The sequence below is a fragment of the Aquarana catesbeiana genome, linkage group LG05 (genome assembly GCF_042186555.1).
Source record: "Aquarana catesbeiana isolate 2022-GZ linkage group LG05, ASM4218655v1, whole genome shotgun sequence".
Taxonomy (NCBI): domain Eukaryota; kingdom Metazoa; phylum Chordata; class Amphibia; order Anura; family Ranidae; genus Aquarana; species Aquarana catesbeiana.
Window position 1 is genome coordinate 208817693 of NC_133328.1, and position 15111 is coordinate 208832803.

At 42.3% G+C, this 15111-nt stretch overlaps 1 protein-coding gene across 1 annotated transcript in view; it reads right to left on the reverse strand.

Annotated features, from left to right (window-relative positions):
• Positions 1-15111, reverse strand: part of LOC141145980 (mediator of RNA polymerase II transcription subunit 1-like) — a 122642-nt gene that overhangs the window by 80238 nt on the left and 27293 nt on the right. Inside the window, exons 5-6 of the mRNA XM_073632765.1 lie at positions 1984-2116; positions 693-721 (exon numbers count right to left, since the gene is read on the reverse strand). Coding sequence (XP_073488866.1) covers positions 693-721; positions 1984-2116 — 162 coding nt within the window. The remainder of the gene's footprint in view (positions 1-692; positions 722-1983; positions 2117-15111) is intronic.

Below are 15111 nucleotides of genomic sequence, written 5' to 3' on the forward strand. Positions count from 1 at the left end.
TTCCTTAAAATTCCCTCCTAAACTTGGGGGTGCGTGTTATACGGCGCACGTGTTATACGCCAATAAATACGGTAATTATTTTATCAATTTTTATTGCTTTTATTAATCGTGGACCCAGGACGAATACCAGTACAGTATCCCCCACTTATATATTATCTACTTTTGTGAGTAGCCATTTGGCTGTTTGGTCTTGTCCAATTAAACAGAAGTTCTTTAATACTGCACCAAGTCTGGCGCACCTTGTCCTTTTCTATTTCTGTTTTATAGAGCTGTGCATATGTATAGAAGGGTAGGGCCCGAAAGTGACTCAAGCCCAGGGGCCCCCACCACCCTAAGTCCTGCCTTGAGCACGTATAGCAGGTAGCTATACCTGCAAAAGGGACCAGCCTGAAGTAAAGTGATCTAGCAGGAATTAATTTTCTGACTAAAGTTCCACTTGACGTAAATAGAAATCTAGCTTCACAACCTCCCAAAAGCCACAAGAACCAGTTATGGCAGTAAATAGAAATCTTTAATCAGGTTAAATCCAAAATGTATAGGATGGAAGGCTAGTGTGTATATATATATATATATAAAAAAATAATATATATATATAAATAATATATATATATATATATATATATAAATAATTCAAGACTTATTATGCACGATAGGAAAAATACATCAACATAAATATCTTATTGTATTGTTACCGGAGCAGCAACAGAAGTTCTTCGCAGACCTGAAATAAAAGAAAATATTTGAAGTAGGATTCAGATTTGTAGAAATCCAGCCAGAGCTCTTTTTTTTTTGGATAGGGTGGGAAGTTAGAACCTGTCAGGTTTTAAATTGCTGTCTGTGCCCCTACTGGGGACATTTCCCATCACTTCCTGGCCTAGTCTCAAAATAGGAAGTAAGGAAATCTGCCCAATGAGAAAACTGCCTGTAACAAACCTGGCAGAGGTTCTAACCTACTGTAATTTGGAAAAAAAAAAAAAATGTACCCAGCAAAGAAAAAGACAGCAATAGGAACCAGAAAAAGGTTTGAACCCTTGACCACTTCAACTAAAATTTAAAAAATAAATACGTTTGATCTATCCAGAGTTATGGAGTGCTCTTTGTAACTGCAATTGTATTCATCATTCATAGAGACAAGCACACCTGTAGCATTTTTACTTAATCACAACAGCACCAGGTTAGATGGGCAATGGGAGCACTGTATTTTTATAATCCAAGGCATGACCAGGGCAGCTTACGCTACTTCACTGAAGTTCTTATTTTTGTTGCTCATCCAATAGCTCTACACACATTGCTTGGAGACGTATGTGGGTACAGAATAGCATAGAGAAATGCATACAAAGATAGTATTAGAATCCCCTTAATTGAGGTCTGTGGCTTTGATTAGCAAGATGATAGAGAGAAAGACACATACATACATACATACATACATACATTTCCTCAATTTGTGTGTATTCTACTTCACCCTAAACATCCTTCTGCAATTGCTGCCTATGCAACCAAAGCTGGCATTCTGCCATCCTGGTTTTTGAAACCCTGATCCAACATAACCATTCATGGTTATATGTTGGATCAAGGTTTGCTCAAATAATACACAACAGCTCTGAAGGGGGGGGGGGGGGTTGATGTCTGTTAATCCCAAATGCGTTGGATTGATGTACATGTTGCTACTTTTTAATAAAATGTCTGAAAACAATACTTTAGAAGTTGCATTTCTCTGGACACTGGGCGCTCCTTTCTTCCACAAATATCTGGGCATTCCAACAAACTACTGGAGAAAAGTCAAGGCATTCTTACATGACCACCCTTCTCTCCCTAAAAATTATGTATGAGCCCAGATGGAAGGACCAATGGGAGAAGCAATATAATGTTCCACCTAAACAGTCAGCATATCCCCTGAGCTCATTCATTTACACAATTCTTTGACAAACTGGAATGGGAAGGGCAACAAGAGTTTTTTACAGATTAAAATCCGTGCCAACTTACAGTAGGAGATTCACCATGGTGAGCCAGCTTGACATATCCCACATGTCCATTTCTCTTCACTTGAACTTCTATATAAAACATCTCTGATGTGATATAGCAAATTCTTCCATTAGGACCAAGGTGAGACTCCAACCTATACTTTGTAGTAAACACAGATCACACACACAGTATGGATGCATCAATTCATATACTTGCAGAAGGATATTGCCGAGAAAAACTATGCCATACAAGCAAAGTGAGATGAGTGTAGCATGGTCAAGTGGATTGATATATTATCAGTTTTAAATGCTTTAAAAATATACAGTACCATAGGAGAATAAGAGAATAAATGTACCATTGTGCTTAAAGTATGTGTGTTAAAAATACCATCCAAAACCACCCACACCCCACAACTAGGCTTTACAACACATTCCAACCTGTCCAGTGCATGATCATCATCATCAGACTTTTAGCTACCACACCAACATGCTTGGAGCAGTATTGTCTTATGCCGCGTACACACGGACGGACTTTCTGGGAAGCTAGGTCTGACATACTTGCCGCCAGACTTCCGACGGACTACCGCCGGACTTTCTGAACGGACGGACTTGCCTACACATGACTGGACTTTCCGGAATCCGGTCTTTCCGCCGGACTTTCAGAATGAACGGACTTTCCCACACACGGACAAGTCCGTTCATTTTGAACGTGACTCGAAAAGGAAGTCAGTCAATATCGCTGCTTTTATCGGCGAGATTGAAACCTTGTGAGCCCCGTCGCGGGCATCCCAGGCCCTTAGGTCTGGTATGGAACTGTGAGGGGAACCCCCTACGCCGAAAAACCGGCATGGGGGTCCCCCCAAAATCCATACCAGACCCTGATCCGAGCACGCAGCCCGGCCGGTCAGGAAAGGGGGTGGGGACGAGCGAGCACCCCCCCTCCTGAACCGTTACCAGGCCGCATGCCCTCAACATGGGGGGTGCTTTGGGGGAGGGGGCGCCCTGCGGGGCCTCCTCACCACAAAGCACCTTGTCCCCATGTTGATGAGGACAAGGGCCTCTTCCCGACAACCCTGGCCGTTGTTTGTCAGGGTCTGCGGGCGGGGGGCTTATCGGAATCCGGGAACCCCCTTTAATAAGAGGGCCCCCAGATCCGCCCCCCACCCTATGTGAATGAGTATGGGGTACATGGTACCCCTACCCATTCACCTAGGGAAAAATTGTCAATAATAAAAACACACTACACAGGTTTTTAAAGTAATTTGCTTCAAATCTAAAGTACGTCGGATTTCGCCTGAAATGGTCAGTCAGAAGTCCGATGGAGACCACACATGGTCGGATTGTCCGCCGGATTTGGTCCGGCGGCGTCCGTCGGACTTTTGTAGCCGAAAAGTCCAACCGTGTGTACGCAGCATTATTTTACAGATTTTTCCATATATAAAATAAACCTTTTGCCCAATGGAGTTATTGAGGCGCAAAACTCAAATTAATCGGCAGGTCAAGTACCTCCTTGTGGAGAAGTTGCAAACTAGTTCAACCGTAAGTGCCAGACCAGTTTCATATTTTAGATTTAGTCCTGTTTACACCAGGTGAGGCTTTGAAGTCGCACTACTTCAGCACGATCAGTGAAACTTCACTTATGGCTTGCAGACATCTGTGCAACTTCACACACAGATGTTAATGCATGTCGAACACGAAATCGCACAAAAATAGTGTAGGAACCCTTTTCAAAGTCGCTGCCACTCACATTGCCCTGATTTGAATGGTTCCATAGCGGCAAATAGGGTATGACTTGTTATATAAGTCTGTCAAGTCGCATGACCTGTTGCACCTGTTGAGAACTGAGGCTAAAGATCCATTGAGCAAGGTAAGCTTAGTAGGTTACTGTACAGCCATGGTACAAGTTTTGAGAATGACACAAATATTAATTTTCACAAAGTCTGCTGCCTCAGTTTTTATGACGGCAGTTTGCATATACTGCAGATTGTTATGAAGAGTGATCAGATGAATTGCAATTATCGCAAAGACCCTCTTTGCCATGAAAATGACTTAATCCCAAATAAGATAAATTAAATTAAAACAAAAAAAACAAAAAAACACACACACACACACACACACACACACACACACAATTTCCACTTCATTTCAGCCCTGCCACAAAAAGGACCAGCTGACAGGTCAGCGATTCGCTCGGTAACACAGGTGTCAGTGTTGCCGAGGACAAGGCTGGAAATCACTCTGTAATGCTGATTGAGTTAGAATAACAGACTGGAAGCTTTAAAAAAGGAGGGTTAAAAGTATGTGCAATTCTTGCGAGCAACTAAAATATAAAACTAAAATATAAACTAAACACTCCCAATATAAATATGCAGAGATAATTAACTAAAACAGATAGTGCTGCGCTAAAAACCATACAAATCTCGAATTATGTCAAACTGTTACCATGTGCCAGTATAACAAATAAAAATATACATCCAATTGAAGCAATGCATCTTCTTGTGATTGTCCAAACAATGTATCCAATATTCCAGTGCAATTATTACTGTGTATATAAGTGTCCAAAATCAAAATGCAATATTCCTGGATCTTCACAAATCCTCAGACCATGCCTTATATGAATCCACCACAGTGCTCCCCCATTAGAAATGCATTCACCTTACAATGTGTGACCTCACAATTAAGTTTGGTCAAAATAAGCGTTTTAGTCACTCTGGACTAGCAGACAACCGCTCTCCATCTCTTCCCCTTCTCCCTCACACGGCAACACCACCTGCCAGGTGATTCACTGCGGACCTCTCAGTCAGGGACCGAGGAGAGGCAGACAACCGACCAGCCGAAACCAGGGGACCGGTAAGCAGCCAACAGCTGACAGATAGCAGGACACAATAGCACGTAGCAGATCACTGTGTATTTACCACGGTGGGGCATAGGTCGGCTTTAACATGACCCGCAGCTTATTTAGCATATTTGCTTGGGGGGGGGGGGGGGGGGGGACACCTAGGAGCTCACAGCATCACACTGCTGCTTGGCGGCATGTTGTAACTCCGCCCTTTATACCCCCTTTTTTTTTTTCTTTATAATGGTGAATACACAAAGTGAATAGGAATTTTTTGGAGGGAATGAATAATGGTGATAGTAGGAGCTGTAACTCCATAAAAACCTATATGGTGCAAGATAAAAGTAGATCAAAAGGGTGGACCAAGTAACAGAGAATGTAGAAGGAATATCCCCCCCCCCCCCCGAAGGGCAAAATAAAAATATTGGGTCCAGCAGAAGGAGCCACGCAGCAAAATCAACAACAACAGAAAATGGAGAAGAAATGGACAACCTTCAGGCACTTCCTACAAAGCAAGATATGGTAGTGTCCCACTTAGAAGGTATGATTAAAAGAAGAACTGAACGCCACTAGAATGGACATACAAAATGTACTACAAAGGGTAGAGAATCTGAAGTCCATCTAGATGAGCATAAACATGCGATTTGGAGCTGTGGGAAAGGGCGGAGATGGACTGGATGGAAATATCCGGTATGGGCTTGAAGACCAAGAGAATCATAAAAGGCAAATAACTTGAGGATTCCTGGACTATCGGAGTCTGTAAAAAATAGTGATCTAGAAAAACACAGTCCGTGAGGTGTTTAATAAAATACTGAAAGAAGAAGCAACTTCTATAATTTTTGAAAGAGTCCATAGAACACAAAGAATAACCACTACATCAACAGATACCGTGAGAGATGTGATAGCGAGGTTCTCAAATTATGAAATAAAACAACAAGCCTCACAGAATATGAGAAGTGCGCACCGATTGAATTTATGGGAGTTGAGATACTCATTTTTACAGATTTATCACAAGAAACTTTAGCCGTAGGAGGGCTCTGAAATCTCTGATAAAACAGCTACAAGTTAAAAAGATTTTTTATAGATGGGGTTTTCTAGCTTGTTTAATAGCAAAAAAATTAAGGGGTCTCGGCACATTGCGATTTCCAGAGGACTTGAAAGATTTCTGCACTAAATTGGATATACCATTGCCTAACTTTGAAAACCGGGGGAAAAAAACCCCCAGAATGGAGGAAGCTAAAAAAACAGCTATGGAATAAAGTTTAGAGTTTTAAATAGCAGAAAGAAAATAAACAGTTAGCAGGGTGGGCGGGGAAGAGAGGAGGTTTCGCTTGGGGGGGGGGGTGCACTGGGGTTTGGCCATGCTATCTGTGCCCCCAGGACCATCCCCATATTGGGGATGAGGTCTGGGGGCCCTGGTGGGCATGTGAAGAGCCTCAGGGGATGCACCGCTTAGCTGAACGCCAACAATCTGGGCGACAGCTCGGCGGGCCATAACATTGATATTCAATGTAATAGGGGATGGGAGGGGGGTTTTAGATGAGGAAATGTGTTGGTCGGGTAATAGTTGTTGGTGCGTCAGGTTGTTTTGTTCTGTTTTTTCTGTTAGTTGAATGGGTCAATCCTGGAAAATTAGAAGAACTGTGTTCCGCCTTGTGGTTAAAAGTATCTGGTTACTCAAGTCATATTCACTTGAGAGATGGCGCCCTTAAAGATAGTGACCTATAATGTGAGAGGCCTAAATAGCCCTAGCAAACGGCATCAAATACTGCAGGAACTGAAAGGTTGGGCATCAAATATAGTTTTTTTTGTTTTTTTTTGCAAAAAGACTCACTTTAAGTGGTCATCTAGAGCTGGTTTGAGCTCCAAAAGGTTTCCAGTCTGGTTCCATTGGTATTCTAATAGGAGATCTAGAGGGATAGCAATAGGATTTTGATAGGAATACACCATTTATTTTAAAAGCAATGGAGTCTGACTCTGAAGGAAGGTACTTATTTGTTAAGGGGCACTTGATTAATAATGAGTATACATTTGTAAAAATATTTACTGTCCCAATATTTACCCCTGTCTGTTAAAAAAAAAAAGGTATTAAATAAGCTGGAAAATTTTAGAGAGGGAAAAGTGATTATGGCAGGAGATTTACATTTTGCGTTTGAGCCAACCCTGATACCCAACCTCTCTCCCTACGTTCAGAGGGAAAATATCCTATAGTTTTTTTTTGTTTAATAAATTTTTATTAAAGAAAAATATAACAAAGATATACATATATCTCAGAATAGATGCATTCTTGAAAACACAACAGCAAAAGTTTCAGCACTCACAGATTACAATGAGTAGTTATAAGCTAACCCTCCAATAATTGGCTCAGAAGCTATACAGAGTGTTAATATAACACCAAAAAAAAGGAAAAAAAAATAAAGCATAGGATTAATACTTTGTGAGCACTTGAACAAAACAGAATTAATATAAAAAAGGAAAAACCTTACTTTGGTATATAGAAACTGAGAGATAAACAAGAGCAGAAAAAATAAAATTAAGAAAAATTAGATGAAAGAAGAGAGAGTAGAAGAAAAAATGGAAAGTAGAAAAGGTAAGAAAACAGAGGGTAGGAGGGGGGGTGTGGGGGGGGGGGGGGGTGTTGCTGGCATGCATGTCTACATATTGAAAGGGAATGAAATGTTGAGGTGTAATTGGCTAAGCTTAGACGAAAGATTTAAGGGGTTTGCGTTATAAGTTCCTTATAAACAGATGTGGATTGAAATTTTATCAAGAATCCCAGGTTAGAGAATGTTTCTTAGAGGTACCTCTAATGTCGTGGGTGATGCTCTCCATAAGATGTACCTTATCGACCATTTGTAGCCAAACTTTTGTAGAAGGGATTGTTGGTTGACCCATAAAGTAGGAATTAAAGCTTTGGCAGTGTTTAGTAAATGAGGAATAATTGAACGTTTATATATTCTTATGGGGGTTTTGGTAGAATGAAAAAGGATAGTCACGGGTCATTGGGTATATTGACATCCGAAATCTGTACTATTAAGTTGCGGATGGCATCCCAATAAGGTCGAATGAGTGGGCAAAACCACCAGATGTGTGCGTGAGTAGCTTTGTTCCCACAGTTCCTCCAGCATAATGGGGAACTGGCGGGGAACATTTGTTGTAATCTGGCTGGTGTGTAATGCCATCTAGTAAGCAATTTATAGTTGACCTCTGACATTTTTGAGGCCAATGAGGAAGTGTAGGCTAGTTGGAGGATCTTATCCTTTTGATTATCTGTAAGGGAGGAATCTAAGTCAGACTCCCATTTAGCCAGGAAAGGTGGGAAGTTGGGATTTTGAAGTGCAATGAGAGCTTTGTAAAATAGAGAAATTCCATGTAAAGGGGGATCTTTTGGGTAAAATATTTCTTCTATGCATTTAATTCACTCGGATCTCTAAGCGGTTGGGAAGGGATCCTAAGAAATGTTGTAATTGGTGATATCTCCATTTATCTAGAAATGTGGTAGGTTTAGGAGCAAGGATCACATGTAGTGGTTTAAGTATGTTGTCGCGGAGGACATGATGTAATAAAGAGGCTCTTCCAATCCCCATGATTTAAAGCCTGGGTCTAATAAGCCCGGTAAGAAATATTTATGGTTGAGGAGAGGTAATAGAGGAGAATCATACTTCCATGAGAATTTTTTGTGCAGGGCGTCCCAGACATCTAAGGAGGATATAGTGAGAGTCGAGGTAGATCGAGCTAGGTTCCTACAAGAACGGGGTATCCAGGGGGCTACCGAGAGATCCACTCCACTTAAAAAATATTCAATTTGTACCCATAGTTTCGATTTAACAGCGTATTTCCAATCAGCCAACCTGGACAAGATAACCGCTTGATAATATGCCTTAAAATTAGGAAGTGCCAGACCGCCTGAGTATTTGGAGCGGAATAGTAGTTCTCTCGATATCCTGGAATGAACGCTTTTCCAAATAAATCTGGAAATCAGAGTTTGTAATATAGTGAAGAACCCACTGGTACTCCCATTGGGAGCATTTGAAAGAGAAAAAGGATACAGGGTAGTATGTTCATTTTGATTATATTCACTTTCCCCAACCATGTGTGTGATAAATTGGATCATTTTCGTAGATCCTCTCTGATCCTATTTAGCAAAGGAAATATAATTGTGTCGAAATAAAGAATGGAGATTGGAAGTCAGATATATACCTAGGTATTTCATGCTTTTCAATACCCATTTAAAGGGAAACAGGGGCTTAAGGGAAAGAACTTCGGACTTGGAGATAATGTTTAAAATTTCGGATTTAGATAAATTTATTTGAAGTTAGAGATGGATTGAAAGGTAGAAAATTCAGACATTAAGTTGGGAATTGAGATGCGTGGTTGCTGGATAAAAAAAATAGTACATCATCCGCATAAGCTGCGTATTTATGGAATCTTTTGCCTATTTGTATGCCTTTGATATTAACATTATGCCTAATTGTAGCTAGGAAGGGTTCTAAGGTGATAGCAAAGAGGAGAGGGGAGAGAGGACAGCCTTGTTTGGTTCCATTATGTAAGACAAAGGGGTCACTCAACGTTCCATTAATTCTAATTTGTGCTGAGGGGTTAGAATAAGGGATGAGATTCGGTGGAACATCTTAGGTCCCAGCCCAAAGTGGCGTAAGGTCATCTTAAGATATTCCCAGTCCACCCTATCAAAAGCTTTTTCAGCATCAGTGGAGAGGAGTAGGGTGGGGCTGGCGCATCTCTGAACGTATTGGATTAGGGATATTGCACGAAGTGAATTGTCTTTTGCTTCTCTATTGGGTATGAATCCTGATTGGTCTGCTGATATCCAGAGAGGGAGCAGCCGATTTGCAATACTTTGGCAAAAGTTTGATGTCAACGTTAATTAGTGAAATTGGCCTAAAACTGTTACATAGGGTGGATCCTTATCGGGTTTAGGGATGACAGTGATATGAGTTGATAGAGATTCTGGGCGTAGACCTGAAGAGTGAGAAATAGAGTTTGCATAAGCGGTGGGACGAGGGAGCAGAATGTCGCTGAATGTTTTATAGTATAAAATAGTGAACCCATCCGGTCCAGGGGCTTTGCCGGATGGGGATGATTTCAATGCTGCCAGGAATTCCTCAACCGAGAAATCCTCCTCCATTTCTTTGAGGACAGATATGGGCAATTTAGGTAGGTTAGCTGCTCTCAAGTAGGAAAGCAAGCTGCTTCTTTTCTCTTTTTGTGGTAGAGAAGACAGGTCATTTTTAACATTATATAGGTCTTCGTAATACTCTCTAAAGGCCTTAGCAATATCTGGGGTTGCATGGGCTAATTCCCCTGTTGAGAGTTTGATTTTGGAAATAAATGACTGTGATTGTTTAGTCTTTAGAGATCTAGCTAGCAGCTTACTTGGTTTGTTTCCCCATTCATAAAATTTCTGTGATAGACGTTGAATTTTCTTTTAGTATCCAAATTGAGAAGGGATTTTAGTTCCTCTCGTTTGAGTGTGAGGATTGGAGGTGCTCAATATGCATAGAGAGTTTGTGTTGTTTATCAAGAACCGCTATCTGCTGTAGAACCTGATCAATCCGTTGACCATGCTCCCTTTTTTTCCTAGCACCGAGCTCAATAAGACGACCCTAATAGTAGCTTTATGAGCTTCCCACACAACAGAGGGAGAGGTGTGAGAGGGGTTTGTTTTCCTTAAAATATTGTGAGAGATGAGAGGCTAACATGGAAACTTCAGCTTCATTAGAAAGAAGGGAATCATTGAGTTTCCAATTGTTAATGCGTCGTGGTAAGGAAGACACGGTCAACGTCATTGATACAGGTGCGTGGTCTGATATAGATGCGGTGCCAATGTGAGCAGATTGCAGGAGGGGGAGATGAAAATGATCTAGAAATATATTATCTATTCTGGAATAAGATTGGTGTGTTGTGGAAAAGTGTGAATAATCCTTCTCCCCTTGGGGTGAAGGAGAGAAGGCGCCAGACATCCATCAATTGAAGATCAGAAGCTTTTTTTTTACAAGTTTCAGTTGTTTGAAAGAAATATTAGAGCGGCCCTGAGATGTATCAATTGTTGGATCTAGTGGCATGTTAATGTCGCCCGCTAGGATAGTAAGGCCTTTGGCGAAGTTTGAAAGTTTAGTCAGTGTTTGTGAGAGGAAAGTTGACTGATTTCGGTTAGAACAGTACACGTTGCAAGAGTACATTGAGTGTTACCTATGAAGCCCCTAAGGAAAAGGAAGCGACCATGGTCATCTGCCATCATGTCAGATAACCTAAAGGATACATTACTGCAGAATCCAATGGCCACTCCTTTAGCTTTATTAGTGTCTGATAAACTATATTACCACTGTGGAAAGTGGGATGAGGTTAACTTAACAGGTGTTGTGTGAGTTAAATGCGTTTCTTGAAGAAAAGCAATAGAACATGTGGCTCTTTTAAGTTCACGGACTAATTGGTGTCTTTTAGCAGCAACATTAAGACCCCTAACATTGTATGATATAACCTTTAATGTAGCCATTGTTAAAGCATAGTACGTACCTTCAGCCTATATTTTCCATGCATACCAGCCAGAAGGGGGGAGTGGAGAGAAGGAAAGGAGAGTTTTTTTGGAAGAAAGAGAGAAAAGAAAAACAAAAAAAAACATATGTGGAGGTCACATATGTAAGTTAACCAACTTGTGGGAAACACATAGTTATCACGCAGAAATCTGCAGTGTTCCCATTGGGGAGAGAGAGAACTAGAGGCCATCCCAATCCCTAGATGGGGACTGAATAGGGCAACTATAAGGCCAATCGTTCTCACCAACCCCAGAAGGAAAGGGGGTGACGGGGTTGCGCTGTAGTGAAGGGGGGTAAATAGAGGAAGTGTATCCCCACAGCGCGCGACCTATGAGAAAACCGAATAACTTATAACTATAAGTAAATAATTCGTTCCATTTAGGAATGTAAATATTACCAGTTTATAACAAGGATCAATTTGAACAGAACGTAACCCCTAGGCAATTAAGTGCAAACCAATTCGGTACTTAAACTAAATACCCAAGGATAAAAGGTAACAAAGAACATTGGTCAGTACAACAGTATGACAGTTTCGGCCAAATTTAGACAGGCACACGTAAAGAAAAAAAAAAAAAAAAAAAAAAAAAAAAAAAAAAAAAAACTGCGGCCAAAACCTAACTTAATACAGACAACCTGTAGGAAAAAGATTATCTATAATAAGAAAAATTAGTACGTGTGAAAAGTTATATATTCAACCATGCTTTTGTGCAGAGCCTGGAAGAGAGGTACCCTTTTCTTTGAGGGGGTCTTTCTCCAAGGTGGGTCCGTTGGGCTCAGGAATTTAGGGATTGGGTCTTGCCAACCTGGGAGTTCCATGGATGGAAGATTAAGATCTTGCAAGAAGGTTGGAAGTTCCTCCGGAAATCTCAGCGTATACGACCGACCATTTTTTGTGGCAATTAGGCAGGCTGGGAATCCCCATCTGTATGTGATCCCATCTGAACGCAGGTGGTCAAGGAGCGGTTTTAGAGCTCTGCGACGGTCCAAAGTTTCCTTAGAGAGGTCTGGAATATGGTGATGACTGCTCCGTCAAAGTCTACGTTAGGCAAGCCCTGCATCTTCATCATAATAGCATTTTTGTCTTCAAAATAATGCAAGCGACAAATAACGTCTCTGGGCTGATCTGACTTAGCATTACGGGGTCTTAGGGCACGATGTACACGGTCAAAACGTAGCGGTTCAGTGACTGAATTGCCCAAGATGGTATTAAAGATGCCTCTTATAGATGGTCTAGGTCATTATCACCCGTTGCTTCTGGCAGACCTCTGACACGAATGTTATTTCTACGGTTACGGTTCTCGAGGTCTTCGAGTTTATACAGGGAGGCTCGATGGGCGAAGGCCAGCTGGGTAACAGTGTCCTGTAGTTCTTTAATAGCTAAAGCATGTGTGTCTTGTCGCTGTTCCGTTTCCTCAACTCTGACCAGAATATGTGTCATGTCAGATCTGACAGCAGATATTTCTTTTTTATGGATTTCTCCAAACTGTGAAACATTCCTGCAAGTTCTTTTTTTGAGACCGCTCATTAGCGTGTTCATTTCGGAACCCGTAGGGATCCTGGATCATCCATGAGGTCTGAACAGTATGAGGAGGCCGGGGAGCTGTCTCGCACAGATGCAGCGTGAGATGGAGAGACGCTGGTCCGTGAGGTTCGGACCTGCTCGTCTCTTGCTGCGTTAGCTAAGTACTGTTGAATGGAACCAGTGGAGACTGGAACGGGTAGTGATCTCTTGCCAGGACGTTTACCTTTGGCAGACCGGAGTTTAGGTGTTTTGGCGGGCATTACTGGAACTATACGGTCGATCTCCGTGGGGGTCACCCCCTACTCACATCTGTTCAAAGACATGCTTCCATCAAAGTATCCTTGTTACTTAAAAATATTCTTATGAAGGAAGTATGCAGACAGTGTTAGAAGCACTTCAACAATCACAGGGAAAAGCGATGATAGTTATACTGATGGAAGTTTATGGGAGCAGAAGCTATGTATAAGATATAGTAGTAAAGAAATGGCTTAGGAGTACTTGGAGCACCAAGATGGCCGCCAGCTTCCAGAGGTAGGCCGGAAGGCAGACTTTCCTTGCGGTAATAGAGTATGTGGTCTATCACTATATGAAGGGGCCAGTTGATGGGTGGTATGTTTGAAAGTTCAGTAATTATAGTGGTAGCTGGGCAGGTTAGCAGGGGAAGTAGTTTGGAGTACCAAGATGGCCGCCGTCCTCCATAGGTAGGCCGAAGCCGCGGTCTTTCCTGAAAGCCGCGGCCGGCCGAGTGAGCACCGTTCACTGTGGGCCCAATTCAGCGCCGCGGGGCACCAAAATAGAGGTCCTGGCAGAATGGCAACGTGCCGATTCGGACAAGGGGGACTCTGCAGAGGGGTGGGTAGGCAGATGCCTCTGTACTCACTGTGCCTGTGTGTTGAGGAGGCCGATCCAGTAGGCCGCAAGATGGCGCCCGGCGGGGAGCAGTCCGAGGCAGAGGAGGAGACCACCAGGCAGCACCACTCAGTCGCTCAAGGCCCCCCTGACTGCCGACGGTGACACGATCGGGCAGCCAGGTAAAGGCTCTACTTGTCTGCTTAGCTGTGGGGGTGATGGGCGGCGTGCACGGAGCCCTCAGCAGGCCTCAAGATGGCGGCGGGCACACAGGGCTCAAGTCCAGCTGGAGGCCCGGGGCCAGAGAGAATGCAGCAATGGTGGCCAATTCCCCTTGTTAGCCGCAGCGGAGGTAGGCTAACCACTTCTGAAGGTGGAGAGGTGCTCAAAAGGTTGAAGATGGGCTAGGATGGCGTTGGATGGGTATGTGTAGAGCGGAGCTCAGCTTCCACACGTCCTTCTCCTAGCTCGTCCAGACACGCCCCCCCAAAATATCCTATAGTTAAACAAAAACTACAACAGCAGCAATTAGTGGAGGCTTGGAGAATTTTACACCCTAGGAGGAGGGATTTTATGTACTTTTCCCAGGTACACTCTTCCTACTAAAGATTTATGTTTTTTTAGATCATCAATTCTTAGAAGGCCTACTAAAAGGCAAAGTGAAATTGATCACCCTCTCCGATCATGCCCCGGTGATGGTCAGCTTGGAGTTAAGATATACCGATAGGCAAAGATCCTGGAGGCTGGATGAAACACTTCTATATGATCAGGGTATATTAGAGGATTTGGAAAGGGAATTGAATTTCTTTTTTTGAAGAGAATAATATAGAGAATATTGCGCCAACTGTTCTGTGGGAGATTATGAGAGGGAGATTAATAGCAGAAGGGGCGAAGAGAAAAAAAAAAATTGGACAGCTCAAAAGCAGTCCCTCCTACAAGAAATTCATGAGCTGGAACAGAAACACCAAAGATTAAAATGATAGCGAGGTATTGGCCGAACTAACAGGAAACAGGGAGGCCCTGAGGGATTTGTTGGAGCAAGATGCTAAGCGAGTATTTACTAGAACAGCTAAAAGGCAGTATGAATTTCGGGAATAAATCAGGGAGATTGCTGGCAGGGGTGGTTAAACCCAGAAGGGAACCCGAATTACATAGCAAAAATGAAAGATAAAAAGGGGGAGATGAAGCACTCTACTAGGGATATCAGTAAAATCTTTATGGAGTACTATCAATCATTATATAAAGTAAATGACATCCAAAATTCAGGGGACATAAAAAACAGAAGAAATAAAATAGAACAGTATCTACGGGGGATAAAATTGCCAGTAATATCAGAGGAGGATTCAGTTAAGCTGGACAGTGATATTTCTAAAGAAGAAATAGAACAGG